The following is a 23,891-nucleotide window of genomic DNA, read 5'->3' on the forward strand; positions in this document are numbered from 1 at the left end:
AGCTTGTCTGTAATTGTGGGTTGATAACGGCCCTTGAATACTTGTTTTGGTTCTCCTAGCGTGCATACATCCATGTCTTTGAAAGCCCTGTAATACCTGCACAGAACACAGACACCAGTAGGGCTGCAGTCCATTATTCATCCCTAACTGCCTTCTTCCCTAACTAGAAAGAAGCTGCATTGGCTCACATGTTTGAGAGAACTCATGCAGTATTTCTCCTCCCTCACGTGGCCCTGATTGATTTTTAATCATGTCATTGCTCGAGCGCGGGCAGTGCCCTGGGAAACTGTGTCAGCCAGCTAGAGGAGCACAGTAGGTGTGCATGTGTGAGCAATGATGTCATACTTATATCAATTCAGAAATAGCAGTTGTCCTCTCTGTGCATGTCATTTCTTCCTTCCAGCTCCTAATTTGTTTCCTGACATGCAAGAGGACTGCTGAGCTATCGTTATACAAGACTACATCGAGTGCTTTCAGTCACTTCTGTACTGTATCTAAACTATACCGTGTGCACTGATTATGAAGGAGAAAACATTTTAAAGCATTAAGTCGCATAATGACGGCAATTTCAAAGTTTGAAGTAATGATTCTTGACTAACAAAATCATCAGGAATGCTATTCAAATAATCACTCTTCAGGGAAATGATTTAGTTGCTGCAAATCAGTGAGTGAGGGGGAAAAGTGGTGTTTGTAAAGCATGCATCAGAATTATGTTTCCAATGTTGTAGACATTAGCTATTCCTTTTGCTAAGTAAATCTTGCAAGACATGCAGATGAGTCATCCAATGTTTTTCATTGCAGGGAAAACAAAGGTATGGCAAATTCAGATTCTATTGTTTTTTTTTTGGCATGACAGTCTGACACAGCAAGCTGTGTGCATGGAAATCAGATAAACACCTTAATATTGATTGCATTCCCATTGTTTGAACAAAGCAATCTCTTTCTTCAATATTGCATAAAGCGCTCATATCCCCAGCTAAGAACCAGAAATCTCTTATTCTGTCAATTATCTTTCATGAAACGGCTCTTGCAGGAATGCACAGTACAGGTAAATGGTGTAGGACTGTGGCACGGAATAAGTTATTGGATGAGGTGTTGCAAAAGGGATTCACATTCAGTTGTTAGTGTTGGAGGAAGCATGAAGCCGATACTAAATTGCTGTGACTGCTATCCACAACAGGCCAATTGTCACACTATTCTGATGCAGAGAATACCATTTTAAGCATAATAAGGGTATTCATTGTCAAAAACATGAACAAGTCTATGAGATGTCAGATTAAATTAATCCTATAGATTCATATTCAAGGCTCAGAAAAACACAGTCCTATAGCCTTTGTTAACATCAGATTGACTTAATGTTAAACAATGAGGATCTTTTCTATATTTCTGCTCAATCAATATCTGGCTTGGTTGAATGTCACTACTTTCACTCTGATTTGAAGTAGGAAATTGATTTGAGGTAGGAAATTGATTCCACAAAGCCCAAAGAGTCTCCAAGCTTACACTTTTTGGGCAGATCAGGAAGGGTATATTAAAATAAGGGTCTACTGTATAATCCTTTTTCTTCTTGGATTTCTAATCAATGGTTCAGGGCAAGGATTTCACTTTGGGGTTCTTATACATGCGCACTTTCTGTTCATTCTTTCTGGTGAAAGCAATTCAAGGCTAACAAGGAAAACGTAAATACTTCAATGAGGATTAAGAAAAAAAATGAATGTTTGTCTCTCAACACTTAAAATAAATTGACTGTCTGAAGTACTAACCCAGCAAACAATTAGCTATTGACTGAAGCAGCTGAGCAGAGTGTTCTGAAGTTAAAGATTATACTAAAGGCTAAATGTACCACTTTGACCAGAATGGTCTCCGCTCATACTTTGATGGAATCGAGTTTCATTAATCATTATCACTTACCTGTAAATGAGGACTTCATCCTCAGAGCAATTGTACTGAAGCTGATACATTTTGACCTTGGGGATTGATTTGCTCACAGTCCACTTCACCAGAGCAGAGACAGCAGTTACTTCTGATGCAGACACCACCTTCTCTGGTAGAGGTTTAGGCTCCCCTTTACTGATCTTGGTAGAGCTTGTTATGTCCGAAAGTCCGGACTTGGACTGTGTGGTACGGTTTGTACCATTACTCAGATGAGGGAGTTGAATGATTGACAGCTCAATGGAGGCAGTCGATTCCCCAGCAGCATTAGCAGCTATACAAGTAAAGGTCCCGTAATCATTGGACTTAGTGACTGTAATGTCCAGGGTGCCATTTTCGTACACTGTCGCTCGGGAGGAGTTGCTGATCAAACGGTCATCAGGAGCAACCCAATGCACAGTTGGCATCGGATCCCCAACTGCTTTGCAGCGCAGGCTAGCTGTTTGGCCTTCCAACACTAGTAACTTGTGAGTATGTTGCGTAATCAGAGGGGGCTCGCAAACAAACTCCTCCTCACGGACAGACCAAAAGTAGCGCCCCTTTAGACTAGCAGGAGATGCACAGGTTTCCATATCATCCTCGCGCTCCAGCCTTCGAAGCCAAAGCACTTCGCAGTTGCAGTGCAATGGGTTTCCACCAAAGCTCAGAGAGAGTGGAGGTGCATAAGGAGTGCTCATCACTACATTACTCTGGGAGCGTGCAAAGATGGGGTCCGGAGGGAGCTTCTGCAGACGGTTGGAGGTGAGGTCCAAGCGGGCCAGTTTATCCAGATCTGTAAAAGTCCCCTCTGCAATGAAGGCGATGAGGTTATGATCCAGACTCATCTGATGGAGGCTGACCATCTTGCGGACGGCTTCCCAAGGCACACTGCGCAAGTTGTTATATGACAAATCAAGATCCTCCAGCGTCAATAACAAGTCATCAAAGGCTGTGTTGGCGATCCGACTCAGCTGATTGTTGTTGAGGATCAGGTGCTGCAGGTTGATCAGTCCTCGCAGGTCGTCTGGTCCCAGCTGAGTCAACCGGTTACTGTCGAGGTGCAGGGATCTCAGGGTCTCCAGGTCGATGAAAGAGAAAGGCTGGATGGTGCTGATGGTGTTGCGGGACAAGGTGAGATCAACCAGACCTGACATGTTGGCAAAGTCCTGAGGGGTTATCTTGAGGATGAAGTTGCCGCCCAGCCGGAGCTCCACAGTCCGCCGGTCGATGTCCAGTGGGACAAAGAGCAGGCCTTTGGAGGGGCACAGAGTCCCCAGGGACTCAGAGAGGTTCTGGCAGACACAATACTTGGGACATGCATGGACCATCGTAACTGCGGTTCCCAGAAGCAGGAGACTGATGACCACTTTGTCCATGTTAGTTCATACAAAGGGGACCTGCAGACACAAAAGAAAGATTAGTTTGAATTTGAGAGAATAATCAGCATCTTTAAGATACAAAGTCAGTCAAGCTCATCCTTGTGTTTTTCATCATCATATGTCCCCCAACATGACAAAAGTAGTTAGTTACTATATTTGGATACATCAATACACCAAACAACCTTCAATACAATAGCGAAATGTGGTCCAACCTGTCCTGTACCCTCAGTCAATCAACTAAGTGAAAGTGAGTGGCCACTAAAGCCTTGGAACAATTCTGACAAGCTTGTTCTGTGACTAAAGTAACTTTTTAATTGCTTTTGGAGTACTATTACACCAAGTACATCAGGCATAGTCAAGGTAACACAGAATCAGAGCACCAGCCAATATGTTCAAAGCTCCAAAGATAAAAGACCAAAAATGTTGAAATTGACAAATTAGTCTGTATAAGTATCTGTACTGAGGATTTCTCTAATATTGTGGTATGATTAACCATGATTTTTAAGCCATCCAACATCTTCTTTAAATAACATCCAGACCTGAATATAATAGGCTCAATTTTTCAGAGATGGAGCGTTAACTTATTGTCACTTATCAATCACAACAAACTGTGGGTTTAAGGTTTTATTCCATCACACTTTTATCTTTGTGCGACATACGGATGATTGATGTCTAAATTCAATCATTACAACACAAACATTAAAACAAGATAATCTTCACATCCAGAGAAACGATCACTCATCCACAAAACATAAACACAGCTGCAGTGTGTGTCTGTGTGTGTGTGTGTAGTAGTAGTAGTAGTAGTAGAGGTAGTAGAATTAGAAGTAATAGTAGAAGTAGTAGCTCTATTAACACAGGTCAGATAAAATCCCACCATGCTGTGTCTCCATGGTCCACGTGTCCATGGAAGCAAAAAAATAATAAATTGCTCACTTGATGAGCAGGTCTGATTATCATCCTTGAGGATTTCTCAAATTAATATTCTCACTTATAACATTCATATGCATGTATTTTGCAATGCAAATAAGGTGTGAAGAATCACATGAGGATTCTCTGAATGAAGCACAGGATTAAACAGCGAAGAAGCTATTTTTAATAACGCACATACTTATAAGCTGTCCTTACAGATATGCTGTAATGCATGCAGTGGAAACTAGATCAAGCAGGCCACATGCATATGCAGTAAGCAATGCTCTTCAATGGAATGCTGCATCATCGTGGCATTGGAAATGTGAAAAGAGCAAAGTTGTGGTCCTTATTCATACTGCATTGTTCTTATCCTTTTGTCTTACTCATTCCCTTTCACTACCATGTCTGAACCTTTTTGGGAGGAGATAAGCTGCAGGTGTTAGACTCGTCAGACTTGACTGACGAAGTCGGCACATGGCTACGAAAGTCTTTACAGAAGCTCACACCTGGCTGATTCCTCCGAATGGATGGCCACACTTGGCTTCATCCGACGAGCTTTTAATTCCCCCAGACATTTTTATCATTAATTCCTAATAAACTCAAAATTTAAAAATCAATTTCAATCTTTTATTTAATGGAAGCTCTCGCTTGTAGTCTGCCTGGTTCTCCCTGTAACCATAGGGATGAACGGTTGTAATGTTTTTATGTTAACTACAAGTCTGCACTATCATTCGTCATAATTCATTAGTGCGTGAGATGCTGTTAGCAGCACGAGGACATTCAACACCCCTTCAGGTGTACACTTCACTTTCATAACTTATAATTACAAGAGCAAATATGTATGAATAACCTCTCGCCTCCTTGATACGAGTTTGTAATTATACCACAAAGTACCTCTACATCTTGACTGTGTGTTACACCGAGTTAATTAGAAATTACAAGCAGGGATATAAAAAAAAAAAAAATTAAATAAATAAAAAAACAATGTATTGCATTGCAGAAAAAAATAGACTGCCGCTGAGAATGTAAATATCCCCAAAAAATCCAAAGAATGATCAAAAACACCATATACAGATTTATTTTTGCCTGTGGTAAAGACAGACACAATTTAAATTGCCATTTTACATTCAAATATTCAGCTGTCACATTCTGAGCAGCCCATTGTAATAGAATTCAATCTGCAAAAAACCCCGCGAAAATCGTGTTGAAAAGGTGTTTATTTTCCCAAAATAATTGCAGACTTGATGGCTACTGCTCTGACCCTCTCAGCACTCCGGAGCTAATACCCACAAGGCCTCACGGTGGGAGCTGTCAGTGACGACAGACAGTTTTCTCTCATGGACTCAATTTTATGGACAGCATCTAGAACAGCAGCCGAAAAGCCTTGCAAACTCACAGAAGCTGCCTTTTTTCATTTTCTTTTGATCCTCCATGCCTCTGAAAGGGGAAAATTATAGTGGGTAAGCATTTTCAAAAAGTAGGGAAAAAATACAAATGAAATGCTCATGGTGCTGGCTGGACGCAGCTGGAACAGTTGAGTATAATTTCTGATCTGACAACAGTTTCCCATTAAAGTTGTATGTGGTTGCCGGGCAGAGAAAGCCAGGTAGAGGTGACCTTTTGATGTATGGAATAGGTTCAGCCCCAAAGAGATGAGAACCGTGGATGATGTTTAATGTCCACATCCATTAACTCATGGCCTTTACCGAGCCTGCAACACCATCCACAATTCACTGTGAGGGACAAAGATGCTGCTGAAATACCAACAAGCACACATGCAGCTAGGCAGTACATTGGTGTTGACATATCGAGCTGAAAAATTCATTATCAATTTGAATGGCTGCGACTGTCTGCCCATCTCCTCTGTGGAAAATAAAATAAGGTTACATTTTTGCAGTAAGCCTCCTGGTGCAAGTCATTTGCTGCACCAGTCTCAGTACTACCTTTCTAACCACGGTTGTATGATAGACAAGCGTGACCTCTTTATAATCTATATGGGGAACTATCTATGTGTTTGACATTGTATTTTGACCGCACCAACCAAACCAGTTGGTATTTTTCTGTTTAATGACATACTAAGTTAAATAATACTTCAGAAATCTAATTCCTAATGTAATATATTATTTTCTAAGCTTACTGTATATTTCTGTGACACATTATCCCAAACACTGGTGGCGTTACAGAATTCCACAAGTATGAATCTTACACAAGTTTTTTTTTTTTTTTCTTTAGCTATGGATCCAAACAGGGAACCAAATAACAGAAGTTACATTTGTTAATTAAAGAGTGGGCTGAGCTGTAGCTTTAGCCTTAGTTTTTTTTAGTACAATGAAGTATTATACATGTAGTCACCAAGGGAATTGTTCACCTGGTTCTTGTTTTAAAAGGACTGACGAGCCTTTTCAAGTCAAATCAGTTAGCGTTAGCTCGCTAGCTACATTTACAATTGTCATTTCGGTTGTCACAAATCAATGAAACTAGAAGCCCATTGGTGTTCAAATCAATGAAACTAGAAGCCCATTGGTGTTTTCTTCTGTTTGAACAGGTGAAGGTGCAGATTGGAAAGCTTGACGTAACTCTTTGTGGCGATAGGGGAAGATCTTAATTTGTTCTAGTTATTCTTTTCAACACATTGTGTCATTTATTACATGCTGATGAATTAGGGTCACTTTTAGACTTTTTACCACATGGTAGGCGACACCTCCAGCTAAATGCAAATGAACAAACTCCTGAACTTAAATGTGTTTGTATGCATGCGTTGCTTCGTGCTTTGTACATCATTGTGTACAGACTGTGTATAACAGGCTTGCAGGGCAGACTGCAAATTGTTACATTACTTCTGCTTCTGTGCACTCGTGAAATAAAATGTGCTCTTGTTGCTTCTGTGAACATTAAAAGGACATAAGTTCATCAGCAGAACAAGAAAGAAAACAGCAAATATAAATATATAGTAAGAATAAGCAATTGGTTTGTTGAATCAGTGGTGCCGACTTCCATCCGATGGCAATATAGAAAAGAATAAAGAGATGTGCATGTTGGAGGGAGGGAAGGGGCAGATATGTGGTGCAAGGCCGATGCTGCATGTCCTTTAAATAGCAGGAAAATACTCCACTATTGACTCCTGACCACTTTTCTTGGTCAATGGCACAACTTTCAGCCTGACGACACCTCGTTTTAAAACGGCCCTTAAAATGACGTACATACATTGAAATGCCACAAATTCACTGAGTGCACATATTAGAGTTACTAATGGATTAGTAATGTGTGCCTTGCAGGGAAAAAGGCATGAGTAGTAAGAGTCATTCATTCTTTTATAAAGCTTCATGAAATGATCATATCACGCGGGTCAGAGGGTCTCAGAGGAACGTTGTAGGTATCGCTGTGTTCCTGACTTTAATCACGTGTAATAAATACATATTATACACAGTCACATGGAGGAACTTTAGATCACATAGATAATGTCTTTGTCCATTTCCTGAAAGGCAACGTCTATTCATGGAACTGATTTCCTGTCAGTAGGAAAAGAGCAGACGTATGATATTGACTGTTGACATTGATCGTTTCTACACTGAACAGTGAGTTTCGCAGGTCAGCTGGTGGACCAGATTCCTATTGGCCTTCCAGTGAGTCTGAACCAGTGTTAAGAATAATAAACAGTATGGCAATTGGCAAATTATGTGCCGTGCACAGTCCTTTCAAAAGAGTAGACCATGTCCAAACACGCAACACAATTTTATTATGTATGAAGACTGGTTTATGTACACTGAACTTTAAAGGGAAACATTCTCCTATGCCTTCTTGAAATTAATCATTTACTTAATGACTTAATCTTTAAAGATCAAAGAGTCTTATATCTGTAAACATACAAATGCAGAATCTGTCAGCAACGGAACCAGATTTTGGTATCAGAAGCCTTCTGGTTTCTAGTCTGTGCAGTGATAACCACTCATGTTGCTGGAGGCGGATCGTATTGAAATGCAATCTGGGAAACCACCGGCTACCATCTAAACAGTGATTTAGATTTCCATCAGCTTTCTCAAAAGTATGTTTATCTGCATTCCAATGGAGATGTCTGTTATAGACAGTCATCTGAACCTCAGACGTCAACAACAAGTCATTTGCATTTTCACCTCTCGTGGACTGTGAACAATGACTGCATTTCTTTCAATAACCCCCATATTTTTGCACATTGGTCAGATCGCACCAGACTATCCCCAGTGACAAAACAACATTAATCATTTGCTCAAATGCCTTGAAAACAACCTATGTTTCAGATCATGCTTCTCCTAACTGGGGGCCACACGCCAGATTGCATCACTTAACCTTAATCAAGTAGAAGCTTTTGACGATGATGATGATGATGATGTTGGCCTATTTTAAATGCTTCAGAACATTTTTCCAGTAGCTTTGTTGACAAATCTTAACTGAAGGTAGGAGGCAGTGTAGCGTATGAAGGGGAGTGAAGAAACAGTCAGACAGGCATGGAAGAGAGATGGTGAGAGTTGATCGAAAACAAGGCGGGTTAACAAGGTTAACCTTCTACAGTAGGCTACATGAGCAGCAGTGGACATGTAGACGCTGAGGAAGAAGGGGTTCATTCTAATGGCTTCTTCTCTGGAAGCTAAATTACCATCTATCCATCAGTCCGAGCATAGCCTATGTTTTTCATACATATCGTCTTCTTTACCTTTTAATGTCCTAAACCCCTGTACTGAGCTGTGCCCTCTTTGTCTCAGCGGTGTAATCGTCCGACACAGCATTGTGTGGTTACTGAGTGCAGAGAGCTGGACTCCCTCCCGTTCCGTCTCCCCTCTTTCTCTCTTTCCTCCCTTACTCTTTGATAGAACATGTCACAGGATGACAGCTCGGTAAACCCGAGTGTGATGTGCACAATCCACTGATGTCATGTCACATTACTTGCCGGTGCTGACGCTCAGACACTCAAAATTGTGACGACAGTTATCTCTGTCTGCTGTTTGGAGCTGCCAGCTCGCATAAACTTTTCCTCACGCAGCTTTAAACTGACAAACTAACTGTTTTTTTTACGCCTTTTCTCATATGATTAATCTACGATCTGCCGTTGTGCAGCTTTGGGAAAAATTACATGTGGAAACGAGCGCAACATTGCTCACAGGATTTATAAGATGGGTCTTGGCGACATGGGGAAATCTTGACAAAGGATGAGAGATTATCAGAGTGGAAAATTGAAGCCTCACAAGGTAGCTAAAACCTGACGCCTCTCTGGATGATACCCAAAGTAATCTGTCTGCTCAATCACATATATCCATACACACATTGTACACAATCGTGTGTATCTGCTGGATAAGGAAGGACTACCTGAAAGGGTCTACCTTTCTAGAACAGTGGCAGGATTCCATCAAGTGTGAGCTTGTCTTCCTGCTACTTACTCTGACAAGCTTCGAAGAAAAGGCTTGATGGATGAGATGCAGACCAGGATAAGTCGGTACGAGTCTGAATTAACAGACGAAGGACAGGCCTGCCTGCCTCCAGACTGTCCTAAAAGATTACCCTTTTTTTATAGAGAGGGAATCTCTAATTCTCAGGGGGAGATGCATCAGAATAAACTCTTGTCCAAATGATATATCATGAGGCGATGCCACTGGTGAAGCACATCCTCAAACAGGAAATCCTCCGTAGACCGGACCTTCTCATTTCAGAGACTGCTTGGTTCGGGCTTCGAAGGACCATAGACTGCAAAGGCTGCGTTCTCCGAAGGATGCTGAATTGGGACACAGCTACTATTATTGAGCAGGTCAGAGCATTGCCACTAGCCTACTTTGTATCCTCTCATCCCTGTGCCACCAAAGTGCTGTCGTTTACACTTCTTCCCACAAGAAAATAGCTGCAAAGTAGCAGGAGTTACTTCAGGTCATGTACTTCATTAGCAGTTGGATTATGTCCAAGAACTCCATGAAAAAAGTCTTCCAGTTGAGGCATCAACAGATTACTAACTGTGTGAGTAAACATCTGTTTCTTGATGAGATAAAAAGTCGAAAAGGTATAAGCCGGAAAAACAAACGACAACTTAAGAGCCAAAAGTCTTATTCAGCAAGAAGCACTTAGTCACAGAGCTTATGGTTCTGTTGTGTGTGCAACCTGCGGAAACACGAAGAAGGTTACACTTTATAGAAACCTGATAATCCGATTAGCAACCTAAAAGAGTTCAGTTTGGGATTGTTGTAGATTGCATCAATAATGCTGCTTGGTCGCTGGTCCCGATGCACCGAGGCAGCCTTTAATATGCAATGCAGCAAAACGTACTCCAACATTAACTCGTCGGCGTCAGTATTTAAGACGGCAAACTGGCATAGTATGAAGAGCGGGGGGTTCACACAGAGGTGGAGGGAGGCTGGATGGATGGGAGACGCCTTTCATGGCCCGTGTGAAAACAATTCAACGTTGACTCATTTTACATGACTTTTGGGAAAAAAGAAAACGTTTTTTTTAAGCGACTTTACGCATGTAAGGAGCAGGGAGACTGTACTTTCCTGTGGACATATATACGTTTATTATGATAAAGGGATATGTATGGTTGACTTTTACCAATGCTAGACGGGTTAGTTTGAAATGTAGAACCACTGAACACATGTTAACATGTTTGCGTAGCCTCATGGCTGATAACTACCCAGCTTTCATTGAGAATCCAGATATCACTGTACTGGCTCTAGGTGGAATTGGAGACTGCAGTCTCTCTACCTGTAACTGCAAAATGAATTTGCTTCCTCTGCCTTTCGTCAGTCAGCCTTTGTTCAAATGTGTCCTTTGTCAGTTGATGATGTAATATAACTGACCGAGCTATAACCGTCCTGAATATTTATCAAAGAAAACCAAAACTACACGCTTTGTATTTCATGAAACATTTAACAACTATCAGCCTTGCGTTTGCTGAATACACTTTGTCTTTGTGAGACTTTCAGTCTCTGCAGTCTGGTCGCCGGTGTCATGTTACGGTCGGGTGACGCTCTCTAATTGTGCCTGAACTTTTTTTAAACAAGAGAAGTCGATGAAACCGAGGCCACAGTTCTATTCTGTGTGGAAGCAAGGTAGTATGGACCGACTGAACTTTTGTGTTTCTCTACTTTTCTTCAAATCTGACCCAGATATCCTTCATGACAACAACTGAGAACTTTCAGGGGTGAGGGGAAGTCAGTCAACACTGAGACAACTGTCTCCCATGCCAATGGATGGAGGAGAGTGTCAGTGTTGAAACATTCTGAGCCAAGTGAAGTCAATCAAATGTATAATTATGCTCTATGTACAGTACACATAATGATGCTTTGGCTAGCTCCCATGAATTTGCTTCATTTTTTAGTTGTTTTGTCATGTTAATTACCGGATAATTTAAAGCATATGACATGATACACTCATCAAAATCAGAAAAGGAAGTGTGGCGGTTGGATCGAGTGCTGTAGACCTTGAGACGGATCACCATCCACAGCCGACAACCAAGTCAGACCTGCCGAACAAAGCCTGACCAGCTAATACCTCAGGCTACCCCACTACCCAGCATGCTCCTGGCTGTATGATCTCCGGTCACAGGAAAATAAGACGTTGGGCTAACCCAGCAACGGGAGGTGGATCACTGAGCCTAGCTCTTTACAGAGACCTGGGGCCCGTTTCACAAAGCAGGTTCAACAAACTCTGAACCTAACCCTGAACTCTGAGTTGACCAACTCTGAGATGGGCAACTCTGAGTTTTCAGTTTCAGAACAGCGGTTTTGAATTAGTTCAGTCAACTCTGAGTAGGTAAACTCTGAGTTACGCGCGTGCCTGCCGACTCTATAAAGCCATCATCAATGGAGCTCCGATACTACGATTCACCATGGCAACGGGGAGAGCGTTATTAGATATTACTGAGTGTTTATGTAGAAAACGAGCTCATCCTGAGAAAGCGGAGCAACGTAACTGCAGCAAAGTAGAGATAGTTGGCGTGGCAGACAATTACTGCCCGATCTAATGTGTATAACTGAATGAAACAGTCGATTGATCTAAAGGTAATATTTGTTAATTTTCAGCTTTGCAGAGCAACACTGTGGTGTAATGGTTAGCAACGCTGCCTATAGTGCAGGCAACAGCGGTTCGACTCCCGTAGTTCACAAAGTAGTGATATGAATGAATTGTCATTTTCATTGGGTGTAATCCACCCAGGCACAGAAAGAAAGTGGCGTCAGTTGAAAATTAAGCATAAGAATATTGCGCAAATACGTTGACTAAGGCATATGATTTTAATCATATTTCACATATTAAATGTAAATATAAGCAGGTATTTCAACACAGAAATGTACTTAAACATTTCATAAATCTCCCGTTCACAAAAACGCTAGCTCCGCAAAGAATCTGGTTGCGGATTATGTCCACAATATGAAATGTTGAAAATGTCGGAGAATATTGTTTAGATAATATCTAATGTGATTGAAAGGAAAGGTAATCAAAATCCTCTCCCGACGCAAAGCTGCTAGAATCACTTTTATTTCCATATCGATTAGGTTGACGATGAAAGGACGGCACATTTTTTCAAAGTTGGTTCAGATTCTGGAAAAAGGCGGAGACATGTAGGAGAAACTCAGGGTTTGTTGAAGCAAACCTGCTAGCGAGCAGGTTAGTTTCACGGAGTATGTTTTTGTGAAACCGAAAAACCAGAGTTTCCCTCATCTCAGGGTTAACTAACTCAAGGTTTTCACTAAACCTGCTTTGTGAAACGGACCCCTGGACCCATGTCTTAATCCCGGATCAAGATCCTCTTGACAGACAGACCACAACGCAGGACTCAGGTGGGACCAAAGGAGCTGGACTGCTGTTTACATCAATGATGCTTGGTGCCCAAATCAAAGTTGATGGACGACGTTTCCCTGATGTTGAATGTTTGATGTTATGATGTCGGCCATGATACCTGCCCACAGAGAATTGTTTTTGTTACTTCTGTTAACATTCCTACAACTGCAAATTGAAAAAAATTATCCACAGGAATGCACAACTGCTTTTTGCTTGTCTTGTTTTCTTGTGTAGCAGGAAACAACTGCATTCCATTGTGAATCCCTGTTTTGCACAATAACAATAAATCATCCTTATAATGTTAAACAGCTCCATGTTCCTCGAGGACACCACGCATTAATAACATGCTCTACATGTCATCAAGGTGCAGCACCAAACACACATACGTTCATTTATCTTTGTGTACATGTTGGCACCATTAGACGTATGCAGATGAGCTATTAGCCATCCCTGTTTCTGCAGCGTAACCATGGATACAGACAGCCATCACTGGTTTCCTTTTATACTGAATCAAATGTAAAAATGTGAGGATACACTGGCAAGTATTGGAGTTAAAAAGAGTATCTTTTTCCCATGATTTATGGTTGTTTATTCACAATGGAAGCTATCCTCGGAAAGTGTAAGTCCCGCTGAATCTGATCACACACACACACACGCACACACACACACACACACACACACACACACACACACACACACACACACACACACACAAATGTATTTTTTTCAATTTTCCTTTCAAGGATTCTTGTTTTGAAGCGCCACCACAACACTATTTAAGTCTATTTCCGAATGGGAAGGTCCGTGTTTGCCTGACTCAGCTCTCATTTTAGCACATGTTTGCAGAGGTTGCCGTGTCAACAGCCCTTCAATATCATTTACTAACCATGAGATAATATATATATATATATATATATATATATATATATACTGTATGTATATATATATATATAAAATCACGCGTGAACTGATGATGAACAACTCTCCTTCCTTGTACATCTCAGATGTTTTCAGTCATCAAATGAGACGTCTGGCTGTCTGACAGGTTGTCATGGTGGGAAAGGTCAGACCTATTAAAAGTGCGTAGCCCCTTCATCCCTCTGGTTAACCATTGTCTTCAGCTAATTACATACGTTCCTCTCGACTGCAAACACACATTGTCACATATGCTGATTAATTGAACCAGGATTCACAACCCTGCTTGGTATTTGATGAAAGCCCCCCGTGCACAGTAATGAATGCCAGCCCAGGGAGGAGGTCTCCACAGCCCCAAACAGGATCAAATTAAATGATGCTGCTTGAGGCCAGCAGTTATTAAATTCAATTTTTTTTCCAATGCCGACCTAATTAACCTTCATCGGATTAGTGTCTATTTATCTTTGTTGTTTTGTTGTTTTTTTTGTCGTGATATTGAGCTTGTTGTGCTTAAATCCCTAAATGAACCTCATTCCTTAAATGCCTCATATTCTCCTTATCAATTCCCCAAAGGACGGACATGATACTGTCATGTAACGTGGTGTAGAATGGAGGTGTTGAGGTCGGAGATTTGACTTGGGGATGCTAGCCACCTTCAGATGAACAATATGTTGGAACGTTGGAAGCTCAAACCATCTGGAGTTTGACACACATTGACTGAACAATTGGGCGTCTAGAGTCTAGCTTTGTCGTGCAATTAGCTTGAATGAGTTAATTAGCTTGACTGTCAGCAGGTGTTAATGATTTTCTTAGAACGCCGTCAAATAGTGACGCTTTCTCTCGCCAATCGGCGTCCGATGTTGACGCAAAAGGCCACCTTTAGCATTATTGATGTGAAACAGCCACACAGGATGGGAGGAGGGGGCGGTGGATGGGTCAAATAACACAGGACATTCAACCAGGAATCCTGTGTCCATGTCCCAAGTTAAGTAAGTGATGTTTTTAAAGTCTTCCGTAGTAATGTTACCCTTTACTTTGGTTTCTTAGGGTTAGTATCACAGTTGGGTTTAAAATAAGAATTTGAACTAAGTAGACAGCGTTTTGTGTCTCATGCGAAATGCGTTACTTCTTTTCACAACGTCTGGTTTCACTTTCATTTTTGTAAACCTTTTTTTTAACTAAACCTAACTAAGTATTTTAACTAATGTATTTTTGCATGCACAATATTAAACACGTTTAACTGCAGCCGAGTTTGTTAGAAATTGCCGCTGAAGGATTTGAACAAGCGTTTGCGATGAGTTGTGAGCGTCAGGATGTTAAGAGTTGTGATGAGGACTAAGATATCAAATTGCATTGTTTAGAGATGATCACAGCAGCAGCTTCAACACATTATGGAAACTGGAGAAAATACAAGTGACCAAATAATAAGAACAGGGAACAAGGAAGATTTGGACAAAGACAACCCACTTCTTGGCCTTTTTAGTAATACATGTGAGTTTGCATTGCCACAAAATATTTTAAAACAGGTGAAGATTGAGCAATTAATTTGATATCAGGATAACTGCAGCTTTGTCTGAGACACAATTTCTGCACGCAATGCAACAATGCAGAATCCTTGTGTTGGTACCATAGACACATTGGTTTGTGGACTATGTTTTTTAAGCCTTGAGCTGGTTGAGTTCTTCTCTAGGTTTCTGTCGTGGACATGGTTCAGAAATAACTGGTTCTGACTGCATCAGTAATTTACTTTTTTCCCTATAACTGCTCAGTAGAGGTGACTGTCGAGGTGCAGTTATATAGCCTGCATACAGTATCAAACCAGATGAAAATGTAGGGATGAGTCAGTTTGCAGTACAGTTTCATACAGCTCCCACCCACTCCCGGCCACATACATTGCTGCAGTGGTGGGTACGCTCCGCCATCCATCACATAACAGCCCTCGCACCTCCCCCGGGCAAGGCACAGGTTCCACGCTACATCAAAGACGGAAATGGGTAATTGACAAGTCATTGGGTACGCCTCATGCTCTTGCTCCCTTTATCTACGCAAAGCATCTCACTTGTGTGTCCTCTTCATTTAATATTTGGTTAGCTCCCTGCCCGGCACATCTCATCGCCCCTGACTGCTGAACTTTCCGGCCAGAGACTCCAGACCTCTCAAGCGTGAGATGGAGCAAAGGGTGAAATATCCAGGTCCTCCATTGTGTGTGTGTGTTTCACTGTGTTCTTGTGTTCAACATGATGTGTTTGAGTTCAGTTCCCTGAGGAGAGATGATGATTCGACTAAGTATGAATGGAAAGCCAAAGGTCACATCGGAACTACTTTAATGTATCTATTTAATCCTAATCGGAAAAATGTAATACACAATGCAATTTCTATTTGAAGAATAGTTTTAAAAATCTCAGTGAAAATACACCACTTTGGTGTGTATACCTTAAAACCATCGCTTTATCCATCTATTTTTTTGTAATTATTGATGATGTGAAAAGTATAAATATAATTTGGATATATAATTTGACATTCAAAATATATATCAGAAATTATTTTAATATAAAAAAAATAATTTACAGAATATAGCACGTGCTTACATCAACTAGTACCAACCAATTTCAACCCATAATATCATGACATCCATTCATCTGCAAATTTGGATGAAAGATCTAGATAAGGTCAAGAGCTAATCTTTTCAACCGTTGGATCAAATCAATTATGTCCCGTCTGCCTTTTCCGTTTCACTCATAAATATGTCCCGATACAGGAGCTAGACGCTTCACATGCCGTTTCTGCATTGAGTTTAAGAGCCCAGGGCAACATAATAATGTCACAAATTCAGATTTACTGTATTTATGACTTGGCCTTTCTTTTTCTACTTTTCAGGCATAGGTAAAAGTCAGGTTGAGATATACAGTATTTCAAACGATTTAAGGCAAAAGAAAAGACGTTTAAGGCCCTGAAATATTCAGCTCTAATCCAGTTTCTTAGGGATTGGGGGTCCTATGGACACACAATTACCTTCCAAAGTTAGAACAGTTTTTACTTTTCTTGAACAACTTGTATTATTTTAATATATTTTTGGTTTGGATTATATTTTTCTAGATTATGGCAGCAATTCATCTGATCAAACAAGCACACTGACTTGAATTCTTCACTATAGGCATTTGTGATGTGTGTTATGTCACATCAACTAGTACAGTAGTGACCATATTTGGACTGTGGAGGAGCAACAGAACTGCATCTGGCTCCATCTGGCTTTTGGTGTGAAGCTTCCATAATTTGAGGTCAACTTTACAGCTGTGTGTAAAAATAATCTTAGTAGTTTATTGCATTGGTAGTGTGGTGGTTCAGGTCTTGTTTTGTGTTCCTCACCTTCTTTTCCTTTTTTTCAGGTGAGTGGAGAGGGGCGGGGCCGGTGCTCCAGGGCAGTTCACGAGACACACCTGCTGCCTATCAGCTCGTTTGGCCGGCTTCTTAAGCCAACTGCTCTGTCTGCCCTGTGCCAGATGATCCTTTGTCCTTCTCGCATGTACATGTCTCTGAGCAGATTCCTCGCCTCTCTCCACGATCCGGTGGTTCGTTGTTCTTTTCCTGTTTAGTGATTACTAGTAGGTTTTTCCCCTCGTGGTGACTTTGTGTTGTTACTTTGTTTTGTGAAGACCCTTTTCGTTGTTTAAACTTCTTAGAACATTTTTTCCCTTGCTAAGGCGATTTCTGTTGATACTTTGTTTGGAATAAATCTGTTACAACTCTGCATTTTTGGGTCCAGACTAAATCCTTCCTCAAGCCGTAACAGAATCATCTGGCCATCATGGACCCAGCGGAGATCGAGGGCTTCAAACATGCCTTTGCCGACCAAGCGAGCAGGCTTAACCAGCAGGAGTCAGTCCTGCGGCAAACAACAGAGCACCTCCAGCAGATGACGACAAGCATGGCGCAGATGAGGGGACAGCTAGCTCTCCTGCTTGAGCGGTTGGCTCCATCCCCGGACTCATCACCACCACTTCCTGCAGCTGACGCACCCGTCAGTTCCCCGCTGCAGCCCCGTGAGCCCTACATCCCTACCCCCGCCAGATATGCAGGAGATTTAGGGACTTGTGCACAATTTCTTCACCAATGCTCACTAGTTTTTAGTCAACAGCCAGGCACTTATTCCACACACCAGTCCAAAATAGCATTTATCATGAGCTTGCTAATAGGACAGGCGGCCGCATGGTCGTTAGCCATCTACAGTCAGAACTCAGCCATCACATCTGATTACCATTCGTTCATAGAGGAAATGAAAATGGTGTTTGATCATCCCGTAAAGGGCAAACAGGCCATAAGCCAGCTTCTGGACTTACATCAGGGCTCTCTCTCAGTATCCCAGTACGCGGTAGAGTTTCGCATCTTGGCAGCAGAAAGTGGGTGGGGGGCTCTACAAGCAGTGTTTTTAAAAGGTTTATCGGGGGTTATGAAAGACGAGTTAGCCACTCGTGACGATAGCACCTCCCTGAACCAGTTGATAGACATGGCCATACGGTTGGATAATCGGATCAGGGAAAGAAATAGAGAGAGAACAGAGGGAAGGAGAAGACGGCCCCTCGTCGCTTCCCAGTCCAGCCTCCTCGAGACATCACCGACAGTCAACAGCGCCACCTTGGCAGCCCCAGGGACTCTTCACACCCCAGAAGAAGAACCCATGCAGCTGGGACGAGCTCATCTCACGCTGGCAGAACGACGGAGACGCATAATGGGGAAGCTCTGCCTCTACTGCGGCCACCCTGGACACTTCCTCACCAGCTGCCCAGAGCTGCCAAAAGACAAGGCTCGCCAGTAGATGGGGGAACTCTGGTGAGCCGAATCTCTTCCCCTACTTCATCCCGCATACAGGTTGCAGGTATGATTCACGGGCCACAACGTTCGCTCCCAGTCGCAGTCCTGGTCGACTCAGGAGCTGACGACAATTTCATTGATGTTAACTTTGTTAAGACGAACAATTTGCCCCTACATAAACTTACCTCCCCTAAAGAGGTCCTGGCCATTGACGGTAAGCTACTGGAGATAGTCACCCACCGCACCGACCCGCTAAAACTCATCCTCTCCAGCAATCACCATGAATTTGTAGAACTGTTTGTCATCTCTTCCCCTCATACTCCTGTGGTGTTGGGCATACCATGGTTAAAAAAACACAACCCACATATAGACTGGCCTACGGCCTCCATCCGGGAATGGAGTTCACATTGTCACGCCTGTTGCCTCCAGTCAGCCATTCCAGCCAGGTCCCCTGCTCCCGCTCAGCAAACAGAGGTCATAGATTTGTCAAATGTTCCCAGAGTATATCATGATTTAAGAGAAGTTTTCAGCAAGACCTCCGCAAACACACTTCCTCCACACCGTCCTTATGACTGTGCTATTGACTTACTCCCTGGTGCCCCACTCCCCACTAGACGTTTGTACAACCTTACAAAACCAGAACGAGAGGCCATGGGGACATACGTTAACGACTCCTTGGCAGCAGGGCTGATAAGGCCCTCATCGTCCCCGGTGGGGGCGGGGTTTTTCTTTGTGGCCAAAAAAGACAAGACTTTACGCCCCTGTATTGACTATACAGGGCTTAATGCCATCACCGTGAAGAACAAATACCCCCTGCCTCTCATTGACTCTGCCTTCAGTCCGCTGCACCATGCCACAGTCTTCACAAAGCTGGACCTGCGCAACGCCTACCATTTGGTACGGGTACGTGAGGGTGATGAATGGAAGACCGCCTTCAACACTCACTTGGGGCATTATGAGTACCTGGTTATGCCATTCGGCCTAACCAACGCCCCAGCGATTTTCCAATCACTGGTTAACGACGTGTTAAGAGACTTGTTAGACAGAGTTGTCTTCGTGTATCTGGATGATATTTTAATCTTCTCTCGTTCTCAGGAAGACCATGTGCTTCATGTCCGTGATGTGCTGACCCGGCTGCTGGAGAACAAATTGTTTGTTAAAGCAGAGAAGTGTGAGTTTCACGTCCCCTCAGTGAGCTTCTTGGGGTACATTGTGGAGAAAGGCCAGCTCCGTGCCGACCCCTCCAAAGTGGAGGCGGTCAGGGAATGGCCCACTCCCGCGTCCAGAAAAGATCTCCAAAGATTTTTAGGATTTGCTAACTTTTACCGTCATTTCATACGAAATTACAGCCAGGTTGCTTCCCCTCTCACACAACTCACCTCCAGTAAGGTTAGTTTCTGTTGGACTCCAGCAGCCAATCACGCTTTCACTATTTTAAAAGAGATGTTTACTAAAGCGCCTGTTCTTGTTCACCCAGATCCCGAGCAGCAGTTTGTGGTCGAGGTTGATGCCTCGGACTCTGGGGTCGGGGCCGTCCTCTCCCAGCGTCTCCCTGCGGACAACAAACTCCACCCGTGTGCATTCTTTTCTCGACGCCTCTCCCCAGCAGAACGGAACTACGATGTGGGGAACCGGGAGTTGTTAGCGGTGGTGCTGGCTCTTCAACAGTGGCGGCATTGGCTGGAGGGGGCTGTTCATCCCTTCATAATCTGGACTGACCACAAAAACCTGGCGTACCTGCGTACCGCCCGGAGGTTGAACTCCCGTCAAGCACGCTGGGCGCTTTTTCTGGGGCGGTTCAACTTCACCATGACCTACCGCCCTGGTTCCCGGAACGTGAAGCCAGATGCCCTCTCACGTCAGTTCACTGTGGAGGAAGGGAAGGCAGAGGAGGAGATGATCCTTCCTTCTCAACGTGTGGTGGGAGCGTTGCAGTGGCAGGTGGAGCAGGAAGTACAAGACGCCCAGCAGAATCAGCCGGTCCCTGATGGCTGCCCACCTGGACAGCTGTTCGTTCCTCCGGCTGCTAGGTCTTCAGTACTCATCTGGGGCCACACCTCTCGAGTAGCTTGTCATCCTGGTGTATATCGCACGCTAGCACTGGTCCGGCAACGCTTCTGGTGGCCATCAATGGCAGCTGATGTCAGGACGTTCGTTGCCTCCTGCCCTGAGTGTTCGCGCAGTAAAGCTTCTCATCGTCCTCCAGCTGGTTTGCTGCAGCCTCTACCTGTTCCCCCACGCCCATGGTCACACATCGCTGTGGATTTCGTCACCGGCCTCCCTCCCTCAGAAGGTAATGACACCATCTTAACCATTGTTGATCGGTTCTCCAAGGCGGTTCATTTTGTTCCCCTCCCGAAACTGCCCAACGCCTTGGAGACCGCTAACCTGCTCATTCAACATGTGTTCAGGCTCCATGGCATCCCCTTGGACATTGTGTCAGACCGAGGTCCACAATTCACCTCTCGAGTCTGGGGGGCTTTCTGTCGGGCCCTGGGGGCCACCGCCAGCCTGTCGTCCGGCTATCACCCTCAGACGAACGGCCAAACAGAGCGGGCTAACCAGGACCTTGAGTCCGCCCTCCGCTGCGTCGCTTCTCGTCTCCCCGCTTCCTGGGCCACACACCTCCCCTGGGTCGAATATGCCCACAATACCTTGATCAGCTCGGCCACTGGTATGTCACCCTTTATGGTGACCTCGGGCTATCAGCCTCCCCTGTTCCCTAGCCAGGAGTCCGACGCAGCGGTTCCCTCAGTACAAGCCCAGTTTCACAGGGTCCGCCGGGTCTGGAGGGAGGCCCGCACAGCCCTGAGCAGGACCGCGGAGCGAAACCGACGTTTGGCGGACCGCCATCGGACCCCAGCTCCGGCCTATCAGGTGGGCCAACAGGTCTGGCTGTCGTCCCGGGACCTTCCCCTTCAAACCGACTCCCGGAAGCTGGCTCCTCGATTCATCGGCCCCTACCCTATTGAAAAGATCATCAACCCCAGCGCCGTCCGACTCCGCCTCCCCGCCGCCCTCAAGATCCACCCGGTTTTCCACGTCTCACTGCTCAAACCGGTCACAGACAGTCCCCTTCAGCCCCCTGCTCCGCTACCGCCAGCTCCCCGCATCATCGATGGTCATCCAGTATACACGGTGAAGGAAATCTTGGACGTCCGCAGGAGGGGTCGCGGCTTTCAGTTTCTGGTCGACTGGGAGGGGTACGGCCCCGAGGAGCGTTCATGGCTCCCACGCTCCCTCATCCTCGATCCACAGCTGCTGCAAGATTTCTATGTTAGGTACCCGGGTAAGCCTGGTAGGACGCCAGGAGGCGTCCATTAGGGGGGGGGGTACTGTGGTGGTTCAGGTCTTGTTTTGTGTTCCTCACCTTCTTTTCCTTTTTTTCAGGTGAGTGGAGAGGGGCGGGGCCGGTGCTCCAGGGCAGTTCACGAGACACACCTGCTGCCTATCAGCTCGTTTGGCCGGCTTCTTAAGCCAACTGCTCTGTCTGCCCTGTGCCAGATGATCCTTTGTCCTTCTCGCATGTACATGTCTCTGAGCAGATTCCTCGCCTCTCTCCACGATCCGGTGGTTCGTTGTTCTTTTCCTGTTTAGTGATTACTAGTAGGTTTTTCCCCTCGTGGTGACTTTGTGTTGTTACTTTGTTTTGTGAAGACCCTTTTCGTTGTTTAAACTTCTTAGAACATTTTTTCCCTTGCTAAGGCGATTTCTGTTGATACTTTGTTTGGAATAAATCTGTTACAACTCTGCATTTTTGGGTCCAGACTAAATCCTTCCTCAAGCCGTAACAGGTAGTGTGGTAGTGACGGAAGCAAGGCCGCAGAAGTGACACCATAGTACACCAATCACAAGGTAGCCCCGCCCTAAAGCATATGCTACTTTATCATGTATTTGATTTTAAATGGACCATAATAACTAAATAACTAAATGAACATCATGCTGGATTGAAGAAGACTTGAAACTAGAGATTGAGACCATAAACTCATGTTTACAATGTTTACTGAGATAATAAATCAAGAGAGAAGTAGAGTAATTTTCTCATAGATTTCCATGCAATCTGACTTCTTCTTGCAAACTGAGGAGTCGCCCCTGATGGCCAGTCGAGGGAATGCAAGTTAAAGGCACTTCAGCATTAGCTTTATTTTTCAGAACCACCTGGTGGTAATCTGTTCTAACCTATACCGTGAAAACATTTTCTTCTCTGCACTTAGATCTCACTACTTTATACTTATTTATCAGTTGGGTCACAGATTGTATTGGTCCACAATATTTAATTAATTTTGTATTTTTTTAGATGAAGATGACAGGAAATTATAGATGACATGCCTTAAATCACTTAGGCCACTGACAATTCAAATTTTCAAGAGGCTTCATTCATTTTTGAAACATAAAGACATGGGTATTAACATCAGGCATTTTTGGACAATTCATTTTTTTAGTCATTCGAGGAAACTTGGTGACCAAGGGGAAATAAATCATCCTATAGAGGGATTTGTTGATCAGAAACCAATGAGCAGTCTCCACTTGGGACAAACTTCTAAAACACTGAAAAGTATTATGAGCTGGGATTTTAGACACATGCAGAATGGAAGTGATGTAGACAGCCAGTTTTCTGGCATTCCTCTTCTCTGACATCACTTCCATTCCTCTTCTCTGACATCACTGAAACCATAAAACCACAACCTGTTGCCCATAATGCCGCACAATCCCATGTGAAGCGTAGCATGGATATAATAATACAATTATGTATATTTAATTTCTTCCCTCGAGTCACATTTACAGTTAATTGCACATGACAAATAATGTTAAGTCCCTATGGCCCATAAACACAGACCCACGGCAAACACAAAATTAAGCAAGTGAAGAAGAGAACGGGGGGATACTTTCATTAAGAGGGGGCATGTACGCTATTCAACAAAGAAGAGCCTGAGAGTAAAATTAATATACAGATGTTGCAATATTTATCCACTGAGGTAAGCAAGTAATTCTAGAACTTCCTAGAAAGAGACTTCAACTGTGGTAACAGCCTTTGGCTCAGATTATCTATTCACAATCCGTAAGTGAAGGACGTGTGAGGCCGGGATTTGCTTGGAGCTTGTTTCAGCTTCACACAAGTTGCAGAAAGCTGAAGCCGTATCAGGAAGATCTCGGCTCTCCAAGCTATCAAAC

The 23,891-nt window shown here is 43.6% G+C and overlaps 1 protein-coding gene across 1 annotated transcript in view; it reads right to left on the bottom strand.

Annotated features, from left to right (window-relative positions):
* The window catches only part of LOC311016326 (leucine-rich repeat and fibronectin type-III domain-containing protein 2), a 122,543-nt gene that overhangs the window by 4,151 nt on the left and 94,501 nt on the right, over positions 1-23,891 (bottom strand). The window contains exon 4 of the mRNA XM_084013954.1: positions 1,912-3,308. Coding sequence (XP_083870080.1) covers positions 1,912-3,287 — 1,376 coding nt within the window. The 5' untranslated portion in view covers positions 3,288-3,308. The remainder of the gene's footprint in view (positions 1-1,911; positions 3,309-23,891) is intronic.

Source organism: Eutrigla gurnardus (genome assembly GCF_963514095.1).
Source record: "Eutrigla gurnardus genome assembly, chromosome: 7".
Taxonomy (NCBI): Eukaryota; Metazoa; Chordata; class Actinopteri; order Perciformes; family Triglidae; genus Eutrigla; species Eutrigla gurnardus.